This window comes from Heterodontus francisci, chromosome 37 (genome assembly GCF_036365525.1).
Source record: "Heterodontus francisci isolate sHetFra1 chromosome 37, sHetFra1.hap1, whole genome shotgun sequence".
Classification (NCBI taxonomy): domain Eukaryota; kingdom Metazoa; phylum Chordata; class Chondrichthyes; order Heterodontiformes; family Heterodontidae; genus Heterodontus; species Heterodontus francisci.
In genome coordinates this window covers 9,428,180-9,451,374 of record NC_090407.1, presented here as the reverse complement: position 1 = coordinate 9,451,374, position 23,195 = coordinate 9,428,180, and the positions used below count along the sequence as shown (strand labels likewise).

The window sequence follows — 23,195 nt, the reverse complement described above, 5'->3', positions numbered from 1 at the left end:
TGTACCACATTGTCTGTCTCCCTGTGTGTTGCAAGCTACTACTGATGGGAATTTTTCATGTGAGTATTCAATGGTGTTCTGATTTGTCATATTGCACAGTTGACATTTGTGTGTTCATTTAAAAAAAAAAATGTTTTAACTTGTTAAAATCTTGACTGCGATATTTGTGGGGAGGATGGGGGCTGAGTGCAGGGGAATACCGGCAAAGCTGTGGACACGGGGGTCCTCATGAATTTAACGGTCGGCCTCATTTTTCTTTCCATTCCCTGTCTGTTGGCCAGCTGTTAGGTAGGAAAATCAGCAACAGGCAGCTGTAGCCAGCTCCGGGATGAGGGAGCGGTAGAGGCCATTGCAAGAGGGAGGCAGTGGGAGATTGGGGTTTGCTGAGGGGAGGTCAGCGATTGCAGAAGGGGACAAGAGAGAGGGGAGGCCTTGTGCTTCCTTGAGAGAGTGAGGGAAGCACTCTTGCTCCTCATGGCCCTCAAGGAGTGCTATAAACAACACTAAGCTTCTTGAACGAGCAGCTCCCGCCTCCTTTTTGCTGCCGGACTCCCCGCGCCCTGGGAAACCCGTGTGGCAACTGTTGAACTTAAATCAGACTCCCATTTGCACTCTGCGAGCCTGATTTAAATATGTCAACGTTAAGTGGCCTGCATTTCGAGGATGGGACACACGCACTGCACAAAAACAGTTGCAGTAAAAATGGGAGCAGGCGTGTCGACAGTGGATTGGGGACACGTTCCATTTTTAAAATTTTTAACTGCCCATTCATCATAGGGCGGGTGTGGGGTGTGGTCAATATCAATATTCTTGTGTTCATGTTAATATTTAAACGTTTCCATTATAAATTCCTATAATAGGACTGGCCTGTGTTAGCTTGCCACAGTGTAATTACACACTTCTGCCAGTGGAGGTGTGGCACCATTGGTAGGAGGGTGAAATTACAGAGTGACAAGTTTACATAGTCATTATCCATTATAATTGTGCCCGTAGGAATTTATAATGGAAATACAAAAATAAGGACAGGGTGTAGGATTTGTTTTGGGGACTGACTGACACCTATTGACCCTGGTTGAAATACCCTTGCCCTGTAAACCTGCTTTACCTGAAAACTGCACTTGCTCTTGACTCTCTGTGTTCAGTGCACTAGGAGTTTGGCTTATGTATATCATATTATACTCGGTCGATGAATGACCTTTGTTAAAATGGAAAATGTTCCTCTGGAAATAAATACAGCAACTTTATTAATGATAAAAATGCAAAAAAACTGGAGGATGTAGCACAGTTCTCTACAGAACATACCTGATTCAGCCCTGAAGTGTACTGATCAATTTTTCAATGAATACCAAGTAGAATCCCTGATTAAATATTGTGCATACTTAAATACATGATACAAAATTTTCAATTCAATACGGTTCTTAAAGATTTCTCATTACGGGTACTCTAAAACCATCACAAATGGCTTTTACGATGGTGGCTACATAAGTATTTGAAAAAAGGGACAAAGTCAAAAGATAGGAAAAAGTATAAGATAAAACTCATTTCAGTATTTGTGGCACTGTGTTTAGAAGTGCAGTTGAGGAAAATCATGCGTTGAATTTCAATGCCGCAAAATTTATCTTTTAAATGGAAAATTGATCATTTCCCCTCGATATTTAAGGGGAAGCTGGATAAGCACACGGAGAAAGGAGTAGAGAGTTGACACTGATAGAGTTAGATGAGGTAGGATGGGAGGAGGCTTATGTGGAACATAAACACTAAGGTTGACCATATGGTTGAATGGCCTGAGTCGGTGCTGTACATTCTATGTAATTCCTTGTATATGGCGATTGATTTGGAAGAAGGATTAGCCATATAGTGTAGATATAGTTCAATTGTAAACTCCAGAAAAGGGACTTTCCATTAGTTATGTTTGCCAGACATTACCCCTCTGCTCACTGACCTATACTGACTCCCAATAAGCAATGCCTTAACTTTAAAATTCTTATCCTCTTTTTCAAATCCCTCCATTGTCTCATCCCTCCCTTTCTCTGTAATCTCCACCAGCCCCACAACCCTCCGAGATATCTGAACTACTCTAATCCTGCCCTCTTGAGCGCCCCCCAATTTTCACAGCTGCCTAAGCCCTAAGCTTTTGAATTCGCTTCCTACACCCCTCTGCCTCTCTTTCCTCCTTCAAAGCCCTTCTTAAAACCTGCCTCTTTGTCCAAGCCTTTTATCACCTGACCTATTATCTCATATGGCTTGGTATCAGATTGTGCTTTCTAACATTCCTGCGAACCGCCTTGGGCTGTTTGATTGCATTAAAGATGCTATATAAATACGAGTTGTTGACTAAGTGCTGTTGTCTAGGCAATAGCTGAGGGTTTTTAGTTTGCAGAATTTTACACCTACTGCTGTTTCAGTAGCTGGCAGTTTGCTGTACTTTTTAATTCTGTTATTTCCGTAGGTTTTATTTCTGTCAGCTGCCCATGTTGAATTTAACTTTTTATCCTTTCTCTATCTCAACTTTTTATCTCAGCACATTCTCCACTTTCAAATAACTCTGTAATCGCTGGAGTGTAACTCATTTTTCAAACAGCTAATATAGGCTCAGTTTAATAGTCAGAACGCCGTCTTGTTCTACGGACAGCAGAGGCTTTTTTTTTTTAAATGTTCCACATTTCTGAATAAATAATTAAAAGGACTACTGTACCAAGGTTACAATTTGTCTACTTTAATCGACAGCTCGGAGTACTCCTCAGTGGAACAACCGAGCGTGTCAAGTTAGTTGTATGTTTATCTCAATTCAGCTGTACCAAGAATAGGTCAGAAAAGCACTTTGTTGTAGTCAGAAGGTTAGAATTTTTCAACTTGAACAGTTTGTACGATAATTGAGGAATACATATTTTAAGCTTTGGTCTTTTTCCACTTGTAGCTGTCTCTAATTTGATAGTTTAAAGTCCATGACAAGCAATTTATTTTTCTGGGACGCCAGTTTGTTTTAATCCCACCTTCACGCCATGCAGACAATGGAGTTTCAAGTAAATAGTCTTATTGGGACATTGTTGATGCTTGGTCTTGAATATCCAAAATGTGCTAAAATGGGGAATAGTGTTATTGTGGTGGGGCAGAAGAACAGGACAAACGATATAGAGACAAAAATAGGCTGCTCTACTTGCTGTCTATCAGGTTGTAGCTTCATTTTTCTGGCACCTGTGTGTAATGCAGCAAGCCCAGGGAATTGGAGGGGGCGAATTTACAGACCCAGAATTCTCTATGTGGGCCTAACAGAGGAGCCATCTACAAGGAGATTGAGATTCAGGAGTGGCTCAGTGGTAGCACTGAATTCGAAGGTTGTGGGCTGAAACTCATTCCAGGCACTCGAGCGGAAAAAAATCATAAGCTGACTCTTTGATGCAGTAATGAGGGAGTCCTGCACTATCGGAGCCGTCTTTCAGTTGAGACATTCAACCGAGGTCCCATCTGCCCTCTCAGATGGATCTAAAAGACCCTTTAGCCCTATTTGAAGAAGAGCAGGGGAGATCTATCTGGTGACCTGGCCTATATTTATCCCTCAACTAACATTCAAAAAAGAAATATCTGGTCATTATCACATTGCTGTCTGTGGGAGCTTGCTGTGCGCAAGTTGGCTGCTGTGTTTTGTACAACAGTGACTGCACTTCGAAAGTACTTCATTGTTTGTAAAGTGCTTTAGGGACATGCTGAGGCTGTGAAAGGTGGGACACAAATGCAAGTCTTTCTCTTTGTCTACTAGTAGGCGCTTAAAAGATGTTTTTGAAATTGTGGTCGGTGAGATTGGGGTGACCTTTGGCTTGTCCTGTTTTGCCTGTGGCCGTCGAGATGACTACAGGCCATTCAAATCATCGACAAAAAGGGGGAAGGGAGGCCTCTTGAATATTCGGCACAGCATTACAACCAACCAGTGAAGAGGTGATTTGTATGGTTCTGGAAGGATTGCAGCTCATCCAATTTCCACAGAAATGTGCAAGTTGTCTGGATAAATTAACAAGAGTAATAATTTTAAACTATTGCTGTCTCGTGTGAATGGCTGCAATTACCTGGTAATCCGATTGTGTCTATCGGCCGCAAATTCCGTTTGTCTGCAGGCAGGCCTGCGATGTCACACAAAGCATCTTACAGATGAAAGCTCAATGCAACTCACGCCTACAGCAAAAGCAAAGTACTGCAGATGCTGGAAATCTGAAACAAAAAAAAAGAAACTGCTGGAAATGCTCAGCATATCTGGCAACATCTGTGGAGAGAGAAACAGAGTTAACATCTCAGGTAGATGACCTTGTCTCAGAGCAACACATGACTCTTATCCTCAGCTAGTTGTATCTGGTTGCGTTATCTGCCCGCAAGGTTAGTTTTGTGAGATTTAGTGCTGTGCATTGCACACAAGTGCCCATAGAGTGTGCCTACAATCTGACATAGAGCAATGACATTTTTGTGTGTAGAATGGTCATGGGTCGCTTTACAGTAAGGGCAATCTACCGAGTGCAGTGTTTTATGGTGTGCTGCATGACTTTGCTATCTAGAAGCTCCACAAAGCATTCATCAGCTTGTACTTGCAGAGTCTGAGGCAGGATTGGCATAGGAGGTTAGAAATAATCACATTATTAGCTGTTCCAGTTGAGGAAAGTGTCTTAGATGACATAGCACATTGGCTGTTGGCAGGACACATTTATATCAACTTTGCACCTATATGTAAAATGGTATATAAATAGATACATATAATTTCAAAATGAAATAAATTACCTGCAAAAGGACAAATTGACTTGCTCTGTCGCATCTACATCCAATTGTTTTACCTGAACCTATATTACTTGCATGTGTGTCGGAAAGTACATGGAAAACCAACTTGTGATTTAATTGCCTTTAAATTTTGTGCATCAAATGTGCCTACTGCATGTATATTGCAATGTGTGGAACATTTATATCCTGTAGAAGTGACCTCCAAGCTCCCTGAATGCGATTGTTCAGAGATAGGGGAGGAATCGATGGCTCTCCCTGATGGAGTATCAGAGCACGGAATTCATTGAACTGTTACAGTCGTGGAGGACTCGCTGTCTTGGACTGGGTAATCTGAAGACATGGACTAGACTCTCTGAGCTCAGCCCAGAAGCCCCTGGAAGCCTTTGCTAAGGATATTGGTGGTCAGCTTCTGCTCCTGTTGCCTGTAGTTTGTTTAGTACCAGGCCATTTGATTCAGCCATAAGGATCAAAGACTATTGAGACCCTCCCAAAAGTCTTTTTGGATAGTTAGACCCATTGCTGCTCAGTCCCCATGTCATACAGAACTGGTAACATCATCAATGTTATTTGTGTCTAAACCTCATGTTGTGAAAACATGTTTCTTGACTTCAGCACCACAGCGCCATAGACATCTGAAGTTCACAAGCAGCAGAACTAATGCCACCACCCTGTAATCTTCCCACAGCCTCTGCTTTTAGCCATTCTTCCATTCAAGGAATGCAGTTGTTTTTGCCTCAGCATGGGAATAAATTTCATGCTCTTAGCAGTCTGTAACAAGACATTTCTCCTAACCTCTCCACTCACTCTTACTGACTCTTTTAAATTGATGAACGCCTTTTTACTGCCTCGTCATAGTCTTTCCATACTCACCCTAACAAAACCTTCCAGAATACTTTTTAAAACCTCAATTACATCTCCTGCTCCAGTGTAATTTGCCCCATTGTCTCCAGTTTCTCCTGATCACTATAGCTTTCCATCCCTGACACCAGCGTAGAGAATCTACTTTGTACTGTCGCTGGTTTTAATACCCTTTATGTTATTGGGTGCCCAAAACTGTAATGGTATCTGACTGTGGCCTAACCACAGCCTTGTACAGATTTGTTACTTATTTGCTTTTTAACTCAGAGTTAATTTTAAAGAAGTCAAAGTGTTATTAGTTTTTTTATGATTCTAGCCACCTGATCTTGCACTTTTCAGGAATTATGGATTTGAAACGCTGGATCCCTTTCACATTCACACCCTTCGGCACCCTTCCATTGAGTTTATATTCCTATTCCTGTTTTTAATCTCAAAATATATTACCACACACTTCTCTACATTAAGTCACATCTGCTCCCACCCTGCCTATTCTGCTAAGCCCTCCTGAAGTCTCTTTCAGTCTTCCTCGTGGTTTTATAAATCCTTAATTTTGCGTGGTAAGCAAATTTTAGTATCATGCTCTCAATGCCCAAGTCAACATCATTATCTTTATCGAGAATAAAAGTGGACCCTTCACTGAACCTTGGGATACACAATATTAGTGTATCCCAAATTCGAGCATTAACTCTAACCCTTTGTTTCCAGTCAATCAAGCAACTTTGTCTCCACGCTGCTACATTTCCCCTTGTAACCATATGCCTAGATTTTTGTAATGAGCATTCTGTGAGGCACCTTATTGAATTCCCTCTAAAAATCCACATATATTATGTCCACAGTATTCTCATTATCTATTCAACCAGTCAATTCTTTTAAGTTTGTCAATGATGTATAACATAGGAACAGGAGTAGGCCATTCAGCCCCTTGAGCCTGTCCCGCCATTCAATGAGATCATGGCTGATCTGTAGCCTAACTCCAATTACCTGCCTTTGGCCCGTATCCATTAATATCTTTGCTTAACAAAAATCTATCTCAGATTTAAAATTAACAACTGTTCTAGCTTCAACTGCTGTTTGTGGGAGAGAGCTCCAAACCTCTAGGGACGGCACAGTGGCTAGCACCGCAGCCTCACAGCTCCAGCGACCTGGTTTCGGTTCTGGGTACTGCCTGTGCGGAGTTTGCAAGTTCTCCCTGCGACCGCGTGGGTTTCCTCCGGGTGCCCCTGTTTCCTCCCACATGCCAAAGACTTGTGGGTTGATAGATAAATTGGCCATTGTAAAAAAAAAAAATTGCCCCTTGTGGAGGTAGGTGGTAGGAGAATTGAGGGAAGGAGCGGATGTGATAGGGAAAATGGGATTAATGGAGGATTAGTATAAATGGGAGGCTGATGATCAGTACAGACTTGGTGGGCCGAAGGGCCTGTTTCGGTACTGTATCTCTCTATGACAACTTGCCTTTAACAAATTCATGCTGGCTGTCTTTAGTTACCCCATCAATCTTTAACTGCGCACTAATTTGATCTTAAGGGGGCTGAATTTCCGGTTTCTGCCTTTATTCCAGAGTTTCCACAACTCATCGCCAGTTACAATGGGTGAGTGAGAGAACCTGTGGAAATTCACCGCCGTGGATTCTAAAAATATTATCACAACTAACATTAAGCTAATTGATCTATAGTTATTGGTTGATGCTTCTATCCCTTCTTAAACCGACATGTGACATTGGCTTAAATAATAAAAACAAGAAATGCTGGAATCAGTCAGCAGGTCTGGCAGCATCTGTGAAAAGAGAAGCAGAGTTAACGTTTTGGGTCACTGACCTGAAACGTTAACTCTGCTTCTCTTTTCACAGGTGCTGCCAGACCTGCTGAGTGATTCCAGCATTTCTTGTTTTTATTTCAGATTTCCAGCATCCGCAGTATTTTGCTTTTATTTTAATGTGACATTGGCTGCTCTCCAGTCCCATGGCACAATTTTCTTCTCCAAGAGGGATTGAAATACTGTGGTCTTTTCTGTTCTCCTTTCTGTAATTCATCTGGTTTGCTAATTTTTCTATCCAGTTTAGTTGAGCTAAATCCCTTCATACCCCTTTGGGCTTTGCCTTTTTCAAATCCGGCACTTTATCCTTTGACTCTTCATTCTCCTGTTCTATTCTTACACTGAATCTTAAATATATTGTGGTTGCTATTTTCAAATTGTTCTCCTCTTGTCACAGCAGCTGTTTGTCCAACTTGCCTTTCCCAGAACTAAAGCAAACGATGCTTCTTTCCTAGTCAGACTGGATCAAGGAAGGAAGCAGTCTTGGGCGCATTTTAAAAGTGTTCCCCACTTTGACCACAGTTGAAATTGCCTGATATCATTGCTGTCTTCTTAACTTCTATCCGACTATCTTCAAACCTTCTCCATCTGAGCATCACCATTTGGTGGTTGTAATGCACCTAAGAATTGTTTAATTTCCCTTCCTACTCCTTAACTCTATGTGGATTAGAACCGGAAATATTTATCTTGCTACTTCTGTCTAAGCCTAAGCTACTATATCACTCCCCTGCATAGTTATTATTGCTTCTAATGCTCCCAGTTCTGTGTTGGATGCTATTGCCATTCACATATATTGCTTCAATCAAGCTTTGTTTTGACAGTCTTACTCTTTTTAATTCCTCCTCCATCTGATCTATTTTTTCAGTCATCTATCTTTTCTCTTTCCTATCCATCTTGTTCCACTTGCTCACTTTTTTGGGCTGCTTTAGCATGTTTGTGCCCCCAACCCCCCAATCTGTCCGTCTGTCCCCTGCCAGATTGGTTTAAACCCATCCCCACAACAGTCACACTGCCCAGAAAGACATGAGTTCCAACCCTTTCGAATGCAGCTCATCCATCCTGTACAGACCATTCCTGACCCAGAACAGGTCCCAATTTACCAGGAATTTAAGGCATTTCCTTCTTTGCCATCTTCAGCCATGCATTTATCATAATTATCTTGCTATTGCTATATGGACAAAAGCAGGGCACTGGGAGTAATCCTGAGATTGCTACCTTTCAATTCCTTTTGAACCTATGACCTACTTCCTACACCTACATATACTTCTGTTTGGAGCATGAGTTTTGGGTGCATGCAACTTGGCTACTCTGATGCAACCCCAACCAGCCAAAGTTCTGTATGCTCAGTGTGTGCTGATGATTTGTGAGCTTCTAAAAGTACAGGTGACATTCAGGTTTTGTTGAATGGTCAAATGGATTTTGATGCTTGAAGATGTACTGGAGCTGATCTAGATTGCATCAATAATGGGCCCACTTGGTCTTCAGGTACTCCATCATCTCCTGTTCCTAGGATTAGGCCATTCAGCCCCTTGCACATGTTCCATCATTTAGTGAGATCATGGCTGATCTGTATCCTAACTTCATTCACCTGCCTTGGCTTTATATACCTTAATACACATGACTAGAAAAAATCCATTGATCTCAAATTTTAAACTATTAATTGAGCTAATGGCTACTGCTTTTTGTAAGAGAGAGTTTCACACTTCGTGTGAAGAAATGTTTCCCATCTTCTTTCCTGTATAACCTAGCTCTAATTTTAGGGTTATGTCCCCTCGTCCTAGTGGATGATGTTTCTCTTGATCTACCTTATCAATTCCTTTGAAGAGTTTTAGGAGTTTTTTTTTTTAATCAATTCACTCCTTAACCTTCTATATTCCAAGGAATACATGCCTAGTGTATTTAATCTCTCATCATAATCTTAGCCTTGGAGCCCTGGTTGCATCCTGGTGGACGCATTTTAGCATGTGCGAGCTAGTTATAGATGGTTATGCCCAGATTGTAATTAATTCTGCTATCAACTGTTTCATTAAGGAGTAAATAATTTCTTCCGGCAATGAGAACATAATGGCTACAGTATTGAATGTGTCATGTCCAGTAAAGGCATGTCCTATTTCTAACTTTAAATGTGGACTGTATTCAGCATGGAATCTTCTGGAGCTGAATTTTCTTGATAAGTGAACCAAAACGGACATTACGATGCTACATAGGTTGACTGTCGAAGGTCAGGTGACTTGCAATTTGGGCTCAGACTCAGAAGTATCTCGAGCCTCCAGAAAGTTCCAAATTAATTGACCATGGGTGGAGTGTCTCCCTTGAATGGACATACCAAGACAATTCCGTTTGTGGAATTCACACCTCCTATCGTTTGTGGTCTTACCCAAAACTCAGTATCTAAGGACTCCTGGATTCACTGTCTCCAAGCTTGAAACTTAACAAAGAGAGCTGTAGTAAATCATAAGTAGGTGTAGATGGCCACCATCCATCTCCCAATGGGTAGCAATGGCTTCAACCTTCAAATCATTCTCAGTGGACAATAGAAGTATTGATCAGGTGGTCACCCGACTGAAACTAATCACAAATAACAAATCTTATTCCTCCAAGCACCAGGGAGAAACTGAACAGTCTGCAAACAACAGCTGCAGAGACAGCAGCAAAGGCAAAGCACCTATGCCTTAAAACTGGAGACTGCCACATCTTAAGGTCTCCAAGCCTGTTCCTTTTCAAATCCACCGGTACAGAAAACTGACCACCTAATAACAAAATTACAAGCAACTAACTTCGTGGCCTGCTGAAAATCTACTCTGAGAGAATCTGCAACAACTTCAGAATACGACTCCGACTATCTAATCCACCTAACTAGACTTCAGGAGTGAAAACGCCTTCTTCACCAGGCTCGCAACGCATGCCTTTTCCCCAGGATGAGCCAAAGTCACGTGACTTATGAACTCTCCTTTTGTTTGTAGTTGGTAAAAGTGCACCATCCTCTCTGACGGCTTTCCTTCTTGAGAGAAGACACGGCGTGGACACGATGGGCTGAATGGCCTCCTCCTGTGCTGTAATATTTCTATGGTTCTATGGTGCGTGTGTGTGGTGAGTGAGTGACATAGTGTTAGACTTTCAGGATGAGCATGTGTATAAAAATAATCCTCTTTTTATTTAAACCTGCGAAAAGCATGCAGCTGGTTATTCTAATTGACCACACACTCTGGTTAAGAAACATGCACCTTCTTGTCAAAAACACACTTATTACGGACAGTTGAGGGAAGGGAACTGGGTTTCAGTTCTCTCTCAATTCTGTCTGTAACAAAGGTTACAAATGGGTCATAGTTTTTTCTTTACCAAAAAAATCATAATCACGATCACTGATTTTTGTAAGTCAATACTCCTCAAAACCACAAGCAGTGCAAGTAAAATAAATTGATGATTAATATTAAGACATAGGTTATGGGGGAGTAGTGCTTTCACTGTATTGCCAAGATTAACCCATAGATTGCTGGTTGATTGAGGGAAATTTCTGTCTCCCTCGGCTGATTAATTTTGTGCATTATATGCTCACGCAGTGCAACTGTAAACATTAATATTCCAGTAATAAACTTCTTCAAACCCGGGAACAGCTTATTGCTGTAATATTAGCCCAAACTTTAAAAAAAAAAAGGCTCTTATCTCTTTATTTGTACTTTAGTCCAATTATTCCACTTGCTTTTTTTCTCAATGTGCCTGCTTTCACCATCCATTTTGAAAGTGGGTACAAATTTAAAAATATTCTTTTGGTTGCAGCTGCATTGTAACCAATGCGTGTTCCTCCATTCAACAACGTCATGCATTTATATGGCATCTTTAAAGTAGTAAAACGTCCCAAGATGCTTCACAGGAGTGTTGTCGATCAAAAGTTGATACTGAGGGCCCGATTTTAACTCACTCAAAAACCCATTCACTTGCACAGAGTTCAAATTGGGCCCCAAACTGCATGATGTATTACAACAGACAACCAAAAATATTGGTCAAAATAGGTCTTAAAGGAAGAGTGAGAGGTGGAGATGTCTCAGAAGGGCACTCTAGACCTTGAGGCCCTTAACAGCTGAAGGCCCAGCTGGCAGAGCTGGGCCAATGAAAATCAGGGATGTGTAAGAAGGGAGAATTGGAGGAGCGGAGAAATCTCCAAGGAATATAGGGCTGGAGGAGGCTACAGAGACAGGGAGTGGGCGAGGCAATAGAGGGATTTGAAATCATATGCAGTCGGATGGTTGTATTCATAGGATTGACATGATTGAGTTGCGGGTAGGACTAGGTCAGTCTTTGATGGGTTTTTTTTAATGACCCAACAGGGCAGTACAGCAGAGTGTACCTCCAAAATTGCTCTCAGAAGAAGTCCATTCACAATAAACAAACCTGTGATGCACTAAGATTTGAATTGTGTCCTTATTTGTTAGCCAACGTAGATAAAATGGATTAAAATTTGAAAAATCTGAAATTTCTACCATTCCATCTAAAACATTAAAATGTTATATAACCAAAGCAAAATACTGCAGATGCTGGAAATCTGAAATAAAAACAAGAAATGCTGGAAATTCTCAGCAGGTCTGGCAGCATCTGTGGAGAGAGAAGCAGAGTTAACGTTTCAGGTCAGTGGCCCTTCATCAGAACTGGCAAATGTTAGAAATGTAAAAGGTTATAAGCAAATAAAGTGGGGGTGGGGCAAGAGATAACAAAAGGCAAGGTGTTGATAGGACAGGATCACAGAGAATAACTGACCAGAAGGTCATGAAGCAAAGGCAAACAGTAAATTAATTAATGGTATGCTGAAAGACAAAGAGTTAGTGCAGAGAGGGTGTTAATTGACAGAAAAATGAACAGCCCTGGCCCAAAGCACAAACACAAAAAAAAACAGTGGGTCGGCAAATGGTAAAAAAAAATGAATGATGAAATAAACTAAAATAAAATAAACAAAAAATAATAAAAAGGAAAAAGTAACTAAATATAAAATGTAGTTTTATATGATGGGGGCCCATCATGCTCTTAAATTATTGAACTCCGTGTTCAGTCCAGCAGGCTGTAGCGTGCCTGATCGGTAAATGAGATGCTGTTCCTCAAGTTTGTGTTGATGTTCACTGGAACACTGCAGCAAGCCCAGGACAGAGATGTGGGCCTGAGAGCAGGGGGGAGTGTTGAAATGGCAAGCAACCAGAAGCTCAGGGTCCTGCTTGCGGACTGAGCGGAGGTGTTCCGCAAAGCGGTCACCCAGTCTGCGTTTGGTCTTCCCAATGTAGAGGAAACCACATTGTGAGCAGGAAATACAGTATACTACATTGAAAGAAGTACAAGTAAATTGCTGCTTCACCTGAAAGGAGTGTTTGGGGCCTTGGATAGTGAGGAGAGAGGAGGTATAAGGGCAGGCGTTGGCACCTTCCCATGCAATCGCAGGAGGTGTATGGGAAGGAAATGAGGTGTTGGGGATAATGGAGGACTGGACCAGGGTGTCGCAGAGGGAACAATCCCTTCAGAATGCTGACGGGAGGGGAGGGGAAAATGAGTTTGGTAGTGAAATCATGCTGGACGTGGCGGAAATGGCGGAGGATGATCCTTTGGATGTGGAGGCTGATGGGGTGGAAAGTGAGGACAAGGGAAACCCTGTCGCGGTTCTAGGAGGGAGGGGAAGGGGTGAGGGTAGAGGTGCGGGAAATGGGCCAGGCACGATTGAGGGCCCTGTCAACCAGAGTGGGGGGAAATCTTCAGTTGAAGAAAAAGGAAGACATATCAGAAGCGCTGTTGTGGAAGGTAGCATCATCAGAGCAGATGCGTCAGAGACAGAGAAACTGTGAGAATGGAATGGAGTCCTTATAGGAGGCAGGGTGTGAAGAAGTGTAGTCGAGGTGCATAAAATGTTATAGTTTTGTTTTCACGCCAATTATGACTGAATCAGGTATGTTGTAGGAAGAGTAACCGAGTTTGGCTGTGGGAGTGTCAGTGGATGGAGAGGGTTTATTCCCTCTTGTCTTTGGTGATTCTTTTCAGGAAATTCCTTCTAAATAGTTCCTGTCAATTATTTAGTTAAAAATAAACAAATAGGAGAAACACCAACATTTAATCCTCCTGTCTGGGAGGGAGAACGTCGTCCTATAATTTTGTAGCGTAGTGCTGTAGTTTATTGCAAACGTGGTCTTTAAGTGACAATTATCAGTTGTGGCTCAGTGGTCGCACACTTGCCTCGGAGTCAGAGATGGTGGCTTGAAGCCTCTCTCCCGAACTGGTGAAAACAATCTAAGTTGGCATTTCAGTGCAACACTAAGGGGTTCCTGCAGTGCCGTATACTTTCATTGTATTCTGAAGAAGAGCACAGGAGTTGCTCCAGATATCCTGTCAAACTTCAAGCAAAACAGACCAGCAGGTCATTTATATTATCGTAGTTTGTGGGAGTTTGCTGTGTGGAGTTTGGTTGTAGCATTCCCCTACATGACCACGATTAAACTGCACCAGCAATTTAGGAAAGGCTGGAACTGCTCAGCAGGGCAGGGAGCATCCGGTGAAAGGTCATCGACCTGAAACGTTAACTGTTTCTCTCTCCTCAGAGTCTGCCTGACCTGCTGAGTATTTCCAGCACTTGGTTTTTGTTTCTGATTTCCAGCATCTGCAGTATTTTGCTTTTGTTCCAAAGTAATGCACTAACTGTGAAACGCCATGTAGTTTTTGCTTTCTGAATAGTATAGTAGAGTCACGTTTAAATGAAGTGTGCTTTTAATTAATGACAATGGACAGGATTTACTTTTAAGGGTGTTAGGGCATTTGCTGATTGGTTTATCATGCTAAAGGTGCTATATAAATGCAAGTTGTTGTTGGTTCTGTAGCTGTTGGTTTTTGCGTGCTTTGGTGGGGAGGAGTCAAGTTACATCATGTAGGGAGAGCAGGTTAGAGGATAAATCTTCCACCATCTCAGCCCAACCATATGTTTGTTTATGTTTGTGGCCAATACAGAGTGGTGCAGTCAAGAGGCCTGGATCAGGTCAGCTGCTCTGGCAACTGCTGATAAGCCAGGGGGACCAAATTAAGAGGACAAGTGTCATCAAAAGGGAAAGGCAATGCTTGGTGCCTAGTTACCTGCTGTATTATAATCTTGGTGCCCTTCTAGTGCGCAGTACAGCCTCACTTATGAGTTTAACTTTTAGGAACACAAGGGCTTCAAGGATCCATGAGAAAACTCCAGTGGCAGTGGTTAATAATAAAAAAAAAACAGGCTTTAAATGCAAATGTGAAAGTCACGCATTAGATTTTATTGGAATCAGGGTTAAAAATGATTTAGCCACCTTGAATATTTGAGCTGATTTGTTGCCAGCTTTTTCTATATTTAAGTTTCACAAAGACAATGTGTGTGTCTGTATACAATAAATACAGACACAAAATCAGAGCGATTATTTTATGTTCTGAATTTGTTTTCCAGGTTGCTGCCCACAGCCCGTTACTACCCTCTTCGATTGCACTGTGTTCGAGCGCTGACCCTGCTTTCTGACTGCACAAAGACATTTATTCCAGTGATGCCTTTCCTACTGGAAGTAAGCCTGTGCCCTGATCCTCATTCATTGAGTTAATTTGCAGAACCTACGGTGTTTCATAGAGTGTGAATGCTACCTTGATGCCACTTTTAAATGGATCTTGAATGTATTTTCTGCCAGGTGTCCAAATAATAGTCCTATGGCTTTAAAGTCTTTGTTTAACTCTTTGAGAACTATACTTAGAAGAAACTGTTTTCACTGGCAGGAGGTAACCAGAGGACACATTTAACTGGCAAAAGAGCCAGAGGGTTTATTGAGTATTTTTTTTTTCCAACTGAGTGATTAAGGTCCGGAATGCACTGCGTGAAAGGATAGTGGAAGCAGATTCAATAGTGACTTTTAAAAGGAAATTGGATAAATACTTGAACTTCAAAAAAATTCAGGGCTTACAGGGAAAGAGCAGAGGAGTGGGACTAATTAGAAAGCTCTTTCAGACAGCCAGTGCAGGCCTGATGGGCTGAATGGCCTCCTTCTGTGCTGTATGATCTATGACTACGGAAGGATGGTCATGGCATTTGTCTGACAGCTTGGGCTATTCCTAAGTGCCTTACATTTCTGAACTGCAGTGAGTGTTTAATATGTAGACTATGTACATGGGTTGTTACCCAGATTGTTCGTTTCCAGTCTAGGTAGATTGAATGTAACATCAGTAGCTCTGTGTAGTGTAGTGCAGCTAGCAGTGACCACAGTGGTAAGTGTATTACAATAGCAGAATATGTTTCAGACATAGGAGGGGAAATGTGTGCATGTGCTCGTGACAGTTGTACAATGGTCTGATGTATTTGTTGAAAGTCATTGGGTGTTTTTTTGCTAGTTTTATCATGAGCTGTTGCAAGGCCACATTTATTGCCCTGCCTTAGTTGTCTTGAGAAGGTGATGGTGAACTGCGACATTCTTAAACTGTCTCAACGCTTCTGGCGATTGAGTTTCCATGCTGCTGTTGGGAAGGGACTATGGGAGTGTAACAGTGTGCTGCACCGCTGAGGTTTTCAGTTCTTCTGCTCCCAGGACCTCTTCTGAGTTTGCCTGTTACTAGTTTCTGCCTGTGGCCCCCTTAGTTATGGTTTAACTTGCAGCAGTGCCCCTGATTAACCTTTTACTATTTCATTGCATATCAGCTACCTCAATGAGGTCCCATTTCATTTGTCTCCATTCAAAGCTGAAGAGTTTGTATTATTTTAGCTCTTACCCAAAGAATTCTTTGGACATTAGGAGCAGAACCTTCCTTAGAATTACTGCCCCGGGTGAGGGTGCTAAACTGAGAAAAATGGGGTGGGAGTACCTGCCAGCTCAAATCCAGCCCACCATAAAGAGCTGCACCAGGATTCACCCCTCAAATAATGCCATTGCCCTTTAACATCCACCCTGAGACCTCGCTCTTGTAGTTTAGTGGTGTTCGGTGGGTGTGGGCAGCATTTCTGATGCACTTTCCCCAAATTACCCCTAATCATCTACTGGTCTCTTTGAGACTCTTTAGGACTTCTTCTAAGTTAAAGATGTATATAACTACAGGTCATAGTTATTGCTACTGTCGTCTTGTTTGTTCCTATTGATCGATTCTGTAAATTTGCTGGTTATTGATGTTCGACTAACACTCTATAGTTAACCTCAGTTTGTTCTGTTTTTTTTTTGGAAATAAGTATCCCATTAGCTTGTTTCTATTCCACTGAGATCACACGGGTATTCATCAATTCCCTCATGAGAGCAGGTAGTAGTTTGTTAAATTTGTGTCCAATTTAATTTAGCACCCTGAGGTATATACTATCAATGGAGATTCATTGGGTTTGAATCTGTATTCCAATGATACTATTTATATTGAGTGTGCCATGGCAATGATGTTGACGATCTGATGTGAATATAGTAGGACAGTGGGAAAATGTGTGCATATTGCATCTCATCATGGTTTGCTCCAATATATTTGCGTTATTTTAGATGCTGATTGCAGAGAATATGGTATTCGTTCAGTCCTGGTAATTTACGTGCACTCTGAACTAGGTTAAGACTAATTTAATTTGACCCTGTTAATCAGGAGATGCTGGATAGTTAACAGAAGCAGTCCCAGGACAGTACCCTGTGAAACACAACTACCCACTTCCAGCTATCCTGAGAAACTGTCTTTAAACTCGGCTCTCTCTTTTATCCCTTACGTAGGGATTAGATAGGATGTATGGCACAGAAACAGGCCATTCGGCCCAACCAGTCGATGACAGTATTTATGCTCCCATCGAGCCTCCTCTCATCTTTCATCAGCTAAATCTATCATCGTAACCCTCTATTCCCTTCTCTCTCATACTCATTACCTTCCCCTTAAATGCATCTATACTACTTGCTTAAACCGCACCCTGTGGTAGCGAGTTCCACTTTCTCACCACTCTCTGGGTGAAGAAATTTCTTCGGAATTCACTATTAACTTGCTTGGTGACTATTTTATATTGATGGCCTCTAGTTTTGCTCTTCTCCATGAGTGGAAACATTCTCTTTGTATCCACTCTATCAAAACCTTCCATAATTTTCAAGGCCTCTATTAAATCCCCCTCAGCATTCATTGTTCAAGAGAAAAGAGACCCAGCCTGTTGATCATTTCCTGATATGTACACCCACGCATTTCTGGCATCATTCTTGTAGATCTTCTCTGCACCTTCCCCAGTGCTTCGATATCCTTTTTATAATATGGTGACCAGAACTGCATGCAGTACTCAATGTGGTCGAACCAAGTTTCGATACAGGTTTAGCATAACTTCCCTACTTTTCAATTCTATTTCTCTACAAATAAAGCCTGGTGCTTGGTTTGTATTTTCTATGTCCTTTCTAACCTGTGGTGCAACCTTTAGTGATTGGTGTATTTGTCCTCCGAGATCCCTTTGTTCTGCTTTTCTTCTTAGGCAGTCCCTTGGGAACGAGGATGACTTTCTTCCACTCCAGAGTTATGGGTCCTTAGGTGACTGAATAGTCCAATTCTGGATCCACACACTCTGCCACGGGTGGGCAGGTGGTGTTTGATCAGGCGAGTGGATGGGATGCTCGAATTACTGAATGCTCCTTCCGCTGTTTAGTTTAGAGATACAGCACTGAAACAGGCCCTTCGGCCCACCAAGTCTGTGCCGACCATCAACCTCCCATTTATACTAATCCTACACTAATCCCATATTCCTACCACATCCCCACCTGTCCCTATATTTCCCTACCATCTACCTATACTAGGGGCAATTTTTATAATGGTCAATTTACCTACCAACCTGCAAGTCTTTGGCATGTGGGAGGAAACCGGAGCACCCGGAGGAAACCCACGCAGACACAGGGAGAACTTGCAAACTCCACACAGGCAGTACCCAGAATTGAACACGGGTCGCTGGAGCTGTGAGGCTGCAGTGCTAACCACTGCGCCACTGTGCCATGCTTGGAACCATTCTGGTAAATTTGCAGTTGGTCGTTGCCTGGGCATGTCGACGTTGTTTGAACTGGCTGGCACCTTCATGGATGCTTCTTCTCCATTTGCCACTTATCAGCTCAAGCCTGGATATTGTCCAGGTTTTGCTGCATTTCTACACAGACTGCTTCAGTAGCTGTGAAGTCGTGAATGGTGCTGAACATTGTGCAATCATCAGAGAACTTCCCCACTTCTGACCTTATCATTGAAGGAAGGTTATTGAAGAAGCAGCTGAAGATGGCTGGGCCTAGGACACTACCCTGAGGAACTCCTGCAGTGATGTCCTGGAGCTGAGATGATTGACCTCCAACAACCACAACCATCTTCCTTTGCGCTAGGTATGACTCCAACCAGCGGAGAGTTCTCCCCCTGATTCCCATTGACTCCAGCTTTGCTAGGGCTGATAAATGGCAAGGAACATTTGTGCCACACAAGTGCCAGGCAATAACTGTCTTAAACAAGAGAGAATCTAACCATCTCCCCATGACATTTAATGGCATTACGATTACTGAATCCCCCACTATCAACATCCTGTGCATTACCATTGACCAGAAACTAAACTGGAGTAACCAAATAAATACCTTGGCTACAAGAGGTCAGAGGCTCGGAATCCTGCGGTGAGTAACTCACCTCCTGACTCCCCAGAGCTTGTCCACTATCTATGAGGCACAAGTCAGGAGTGTGATGGAATATTCTCCACTTGCCTGAATGGGTGCAGCTCCAACAACACTCAAGAAGCTCAACACCATCCAGATCAAAGCAGCCCACTTAATTGGCACCCCATCCACCATCTTCAACATTCACTCCCTCCACCACCGACGCACAGTAGCAGCAGTGTGTACTACCTACAAGATGCACTGCACCAACACACCAAGGCTGCTTAGAAGCACCTTCCAAACCCACGACCTGTACCACCTAGAAGGACAGGGGCACCAGATGCATAAAAACACACCATCTGCAAGTTCCTGTCCAAGCCACACACCACCCTTCCTTGGAACTATATCATCGTTCCTTCACTGTCGCTGGGTCAAAATCCTGGAATCCCCCTTTCTAACAGCACTGTGGGTGTACCTACCCCACACAGACTGCAGTGGTTCAAGAAGGCAGCTCATCACCACCTTCTCAAGAGCAATTAGTGATGGGCAATAAATGCTGTCCTAGCCAGCGATGCCCACATCCCATGAATGAATAAAAAATAATTTGGCAGTCTCTGGCAAGAGATTCCCATGAATCAGTGGCGAGATCACATTTTATCTGGGAGGCTTTAAGGACATCCTTGTGACATTTCCTCTACCTCACTCAGACTCTCAACTTCCAAGTAATAAGTGACCTCCCTATGAAATCCATTCTGCCACTTGTCCCTTAACTCCACATTCTCTGACCTTATTCATTAGTGTATTATTGGGCACCTTATCGAAGGCCTTTTGAAAATCCAGATAAATTACATCTACTGCATTACCATCTTGTAACCAATTTGGGTCCAATGTGCTCCCCTCCCCCAATTACATACCTGTTAATCCTCTCCAATAGTCTTCTGTGTGCTACCTTACCGGAGGCTTACTAAAAGTCCATGTATACCACATCTGCTGTATTTATCCCATCACCACCTCAAAGAACTGTATCAGGTTTGGCAAGCAGTCATCCATTCTGAAATTTGTTTTGCTTGCTTCTAATTAATTTCAGCTAGATGTTAGTTAATTTCATCTTTAAAGATTCCTACATTTTCCTTACCAAAGATATTAAACTAACCTGGTTTAACTCTTGTCTCCCTTTTTGAAAATGCCTATTATGGTGGGCGGAACACCGACATTGTTTCTGGAAATTACAAAGCAAATGCAGAAAGGAAAGAACTTTTGTCGGGGCTGCTCAGTATTCTGCTGCAATAAGGGGACAACTATCTTAGCTTCCTGAGTGTGGCATTGTTGGTACAGATTTTGTTAGTACCTGGATAAATAATTGCAAAGACAATGGATCTGAAAATCCGCATAGTTTTGTGCGCCATCAGGGGTGCAGTTTGGGTCAAGGGGTAGAATTTAGGGCAGGATCCCATTACATGTGGTCTCTGTTCCCTTATTTCAATGTTGAAATTTCTCCTTCGCAACAGGCACAGCTGATTCTTGCACTGCCCCCACTTCATACTAACGTCAGTAATGTCCCCATCATGAACTCTACACAAGATGCACAGATCTGCTCATTCAGTCTTGTCATCTTTATATTGTATCTTCTTCATAAAACACTATAAAAGCAAAATACTGTGGATGCTGGAAATCTGAAATAAAAACAGATAATTCTGGAAATGCTAAGCATGTCTGGCCGCAGAGAGAAAGAGAGTTAACGTTTCAGGTCTGTGACCTTTCATCAGAGCTCAGCACTCTTCTGAAAGGTCACAGGCCTGAAATGTTAACTGTTTCTAGCTCCACAGCCGCTGCCAGATCTGCTGAGCATCATCAAACCTTACGGCTCTCTGGCATGTACTAAATGGAGAGCTCATGAGGAAAGTTCAATTCTGAAAACTACCTGATGTTTGAAGAAGCTAAAGTACTGTATTTGCCGGACCATAAGACGGAACGGATTTGAAAAAGAAATATTTGGGCATAACCTTCAAACCGTAAGACGCACAACAATTTTAGGTGACTCTTTTTTCAGGAAAAAGTGTGTCTGATGGTTCAGCAAATATGGTAGACCAGAAAATCTTAATAAATATCACCAAATGCAATTATAAAGGTGAATAAGGTGAAGGGTTGGACAATTATCTGCCTCATTGTGCTATTGTTAGATGATATACAATGATAATAAGGATTTAGAGAGAAATTGCATCTTTTGTAACATTTATGTCTGATAGGCCATGGGGTGGGAAAAGCTTCCCATTATTCAGGTTATTTTGAATTCAGAAGTAATTTTCATGGTTGAGACTTGATAAACCGTTGATATGTGGAATAGACTGACAACATTTCCAAGGAATTGTGGAACTTGTAAACTTTGCAGACTCCAATGAAGTGTTTAAAAGAAAGAAAATGTGTTCCACTCTGGCACTCAGTGTCAGCGTAAAGCATGCATGGATCAGGTGTAGAATGGGTTAGATAAAGATCAAAGCTTCCTTTCCTCTATCCAGCAGTTGTTCTTACCCCCCAGTTCAAATGAGCTCTCACATTACGGTAATATAAATTTCCCCACACAACCTTCATTATTAATTACTACGTTAGTGCCACATTCTGGATAGTTGTGGAACCATACTTCAAGTTATATAGAGTTTGGGCCCGACTGGACAGTGTTGGTGTTTGTGCTCCACACGGACCGCCTCACCCTAATTCCTCTAAGCCTATCAACATTACCTTCTATTCCTTTCTCCCTCATGTTCCGAGCTATCCCTTAAATGTATCTATACTATTTGTCTCAAGTACTCTACATGGTAACGAGTTCCACAGTTTAACCATTCTGTTCGTAAATAAGTTTCTCCTGAATTCCTCTTTGGATAGCTTCTAAGAACGGGGCTGAGATAGTGCAAACTTCTGTCGGTTTAGATCACTGCAACCGATAGAAACAGGAGTCTTTCATCCTTTCGTTTGTGTGAGATTCAAATCTAGATTGCGGGCGTGAAAGAGCAAGTTCCTTTGTCATGTGCGGCAATTTGAAAGCAAACAAAGGAGGATTCCCGGAGCCTTAAGAAGGCAGGTTGCCTTTTGACAGTCAGCACTGTTCTTGATTGTTTTAATCTAGTGGAAGCTAGAGCAGCAGGGAGAGGAAGATCCTAAACAGTGTAGGTGCGAGAACACAGCCCTGTTTCACACAACTCAGGATAGGAAAGGGCTCTGATGAGGTGCAGCTATGCTGAATTATGCCTTTCATATTGTCATGGAATGAGGTGATGATACTTAGTAGCTTTGGTGGACATCCGATCTTTGCTAGTAGTCTGAAGAGACCACGTCTGCTGACGAGGTCAAAGGCTTTGGTGAGATCTGTGAAAGCAACGTAGAGGGGCATCTGTTGTTCGCGACATTTCTCCTGTAGCTGGCGAGGGGAGAACAGCATGTCAATGGTGGATCTCTCTGCTCGAGCGCTGCACTGCGCCTCAGGGTAGACATGCTCAGTCAGCTTCTGGAGTCTGTTTAAAACGACTCGAGCGAAGACTTTCCCCACTATGCTGAGCAGGGAGATTCCACGGTAGTTGTTGCAGTCACCGTGGTCACCCTTGTTCTTATAGAGGGTGATGATATTGGCATCACGCATGTCCTGTGGTACTGTTCCCTCATCCCAGCACAGGCAAAGCAGTTCATGGAGTGCTGAAAGTATAGCAGGCTCACTGCTATCACTGCTGCTCTCTCATGCGTTCAAGTCTTCAGAAGAAGGAATTTTCCTCCACACAAGATCAGGTGGCAGGTTGTTCAACCTTACCCGTCTTAGAGCGAAGACCAAAGTACGGAAAGTCTTCATCAGGGAACTCCTCTTTACTGACGAAGCTGCATTAACATCTCACACTGAAGAGTGTCTGCAGAGTCTCATCGACAGGTTTGCGGCTGCCTGCAACGAATTTGGCCTAAACATCAGCCTCAAGAAAACGAACATCATGGGACAGGACGTCAGAAATGCACAATCCATCAATATCGGCGACCACGCTCTGGAAGTGGCTCAAGAGTTCACCTACCTAGGCTCAACTATCACCAGTAACCTGTATCACGATGCAGAAATCAACAAGCGTGTGGGAAAGACATCTGCTGCTATGTCCAGACTGGCCAAGAGGGTGTGGGAAAATGGCGCACTGACACGGAACACAAAGGTCCGAGTGTTTCAAGCCTGTG

The 23,195-nt window shown here is 42.6% G+C and overlaps 1 protein-coding gene across 1 annotated transcript in view; it reads left to right on the top strand.

The window, feature by feature from the left end:
* noc2l (NOC2-like nucleolar associated transcriptional repressor) overlaps window positions 1-23,195 on the top strand; it is a 196,218-nt gene that overhangs the window by 79,709 nt on the left and 93,314 nt on the right. Inside the window, exon 12 of the mRNA XM_068017047.1 lies at window positions 14,861-14,972. Within this exon, the coding sequence (XP_067873148.1) occupies window positions 14,861-14,972 (112 nt within the window). The remainder of the gene's footprint in view (window positions 1-14,860; window positions 14,973-23,195) is intronic.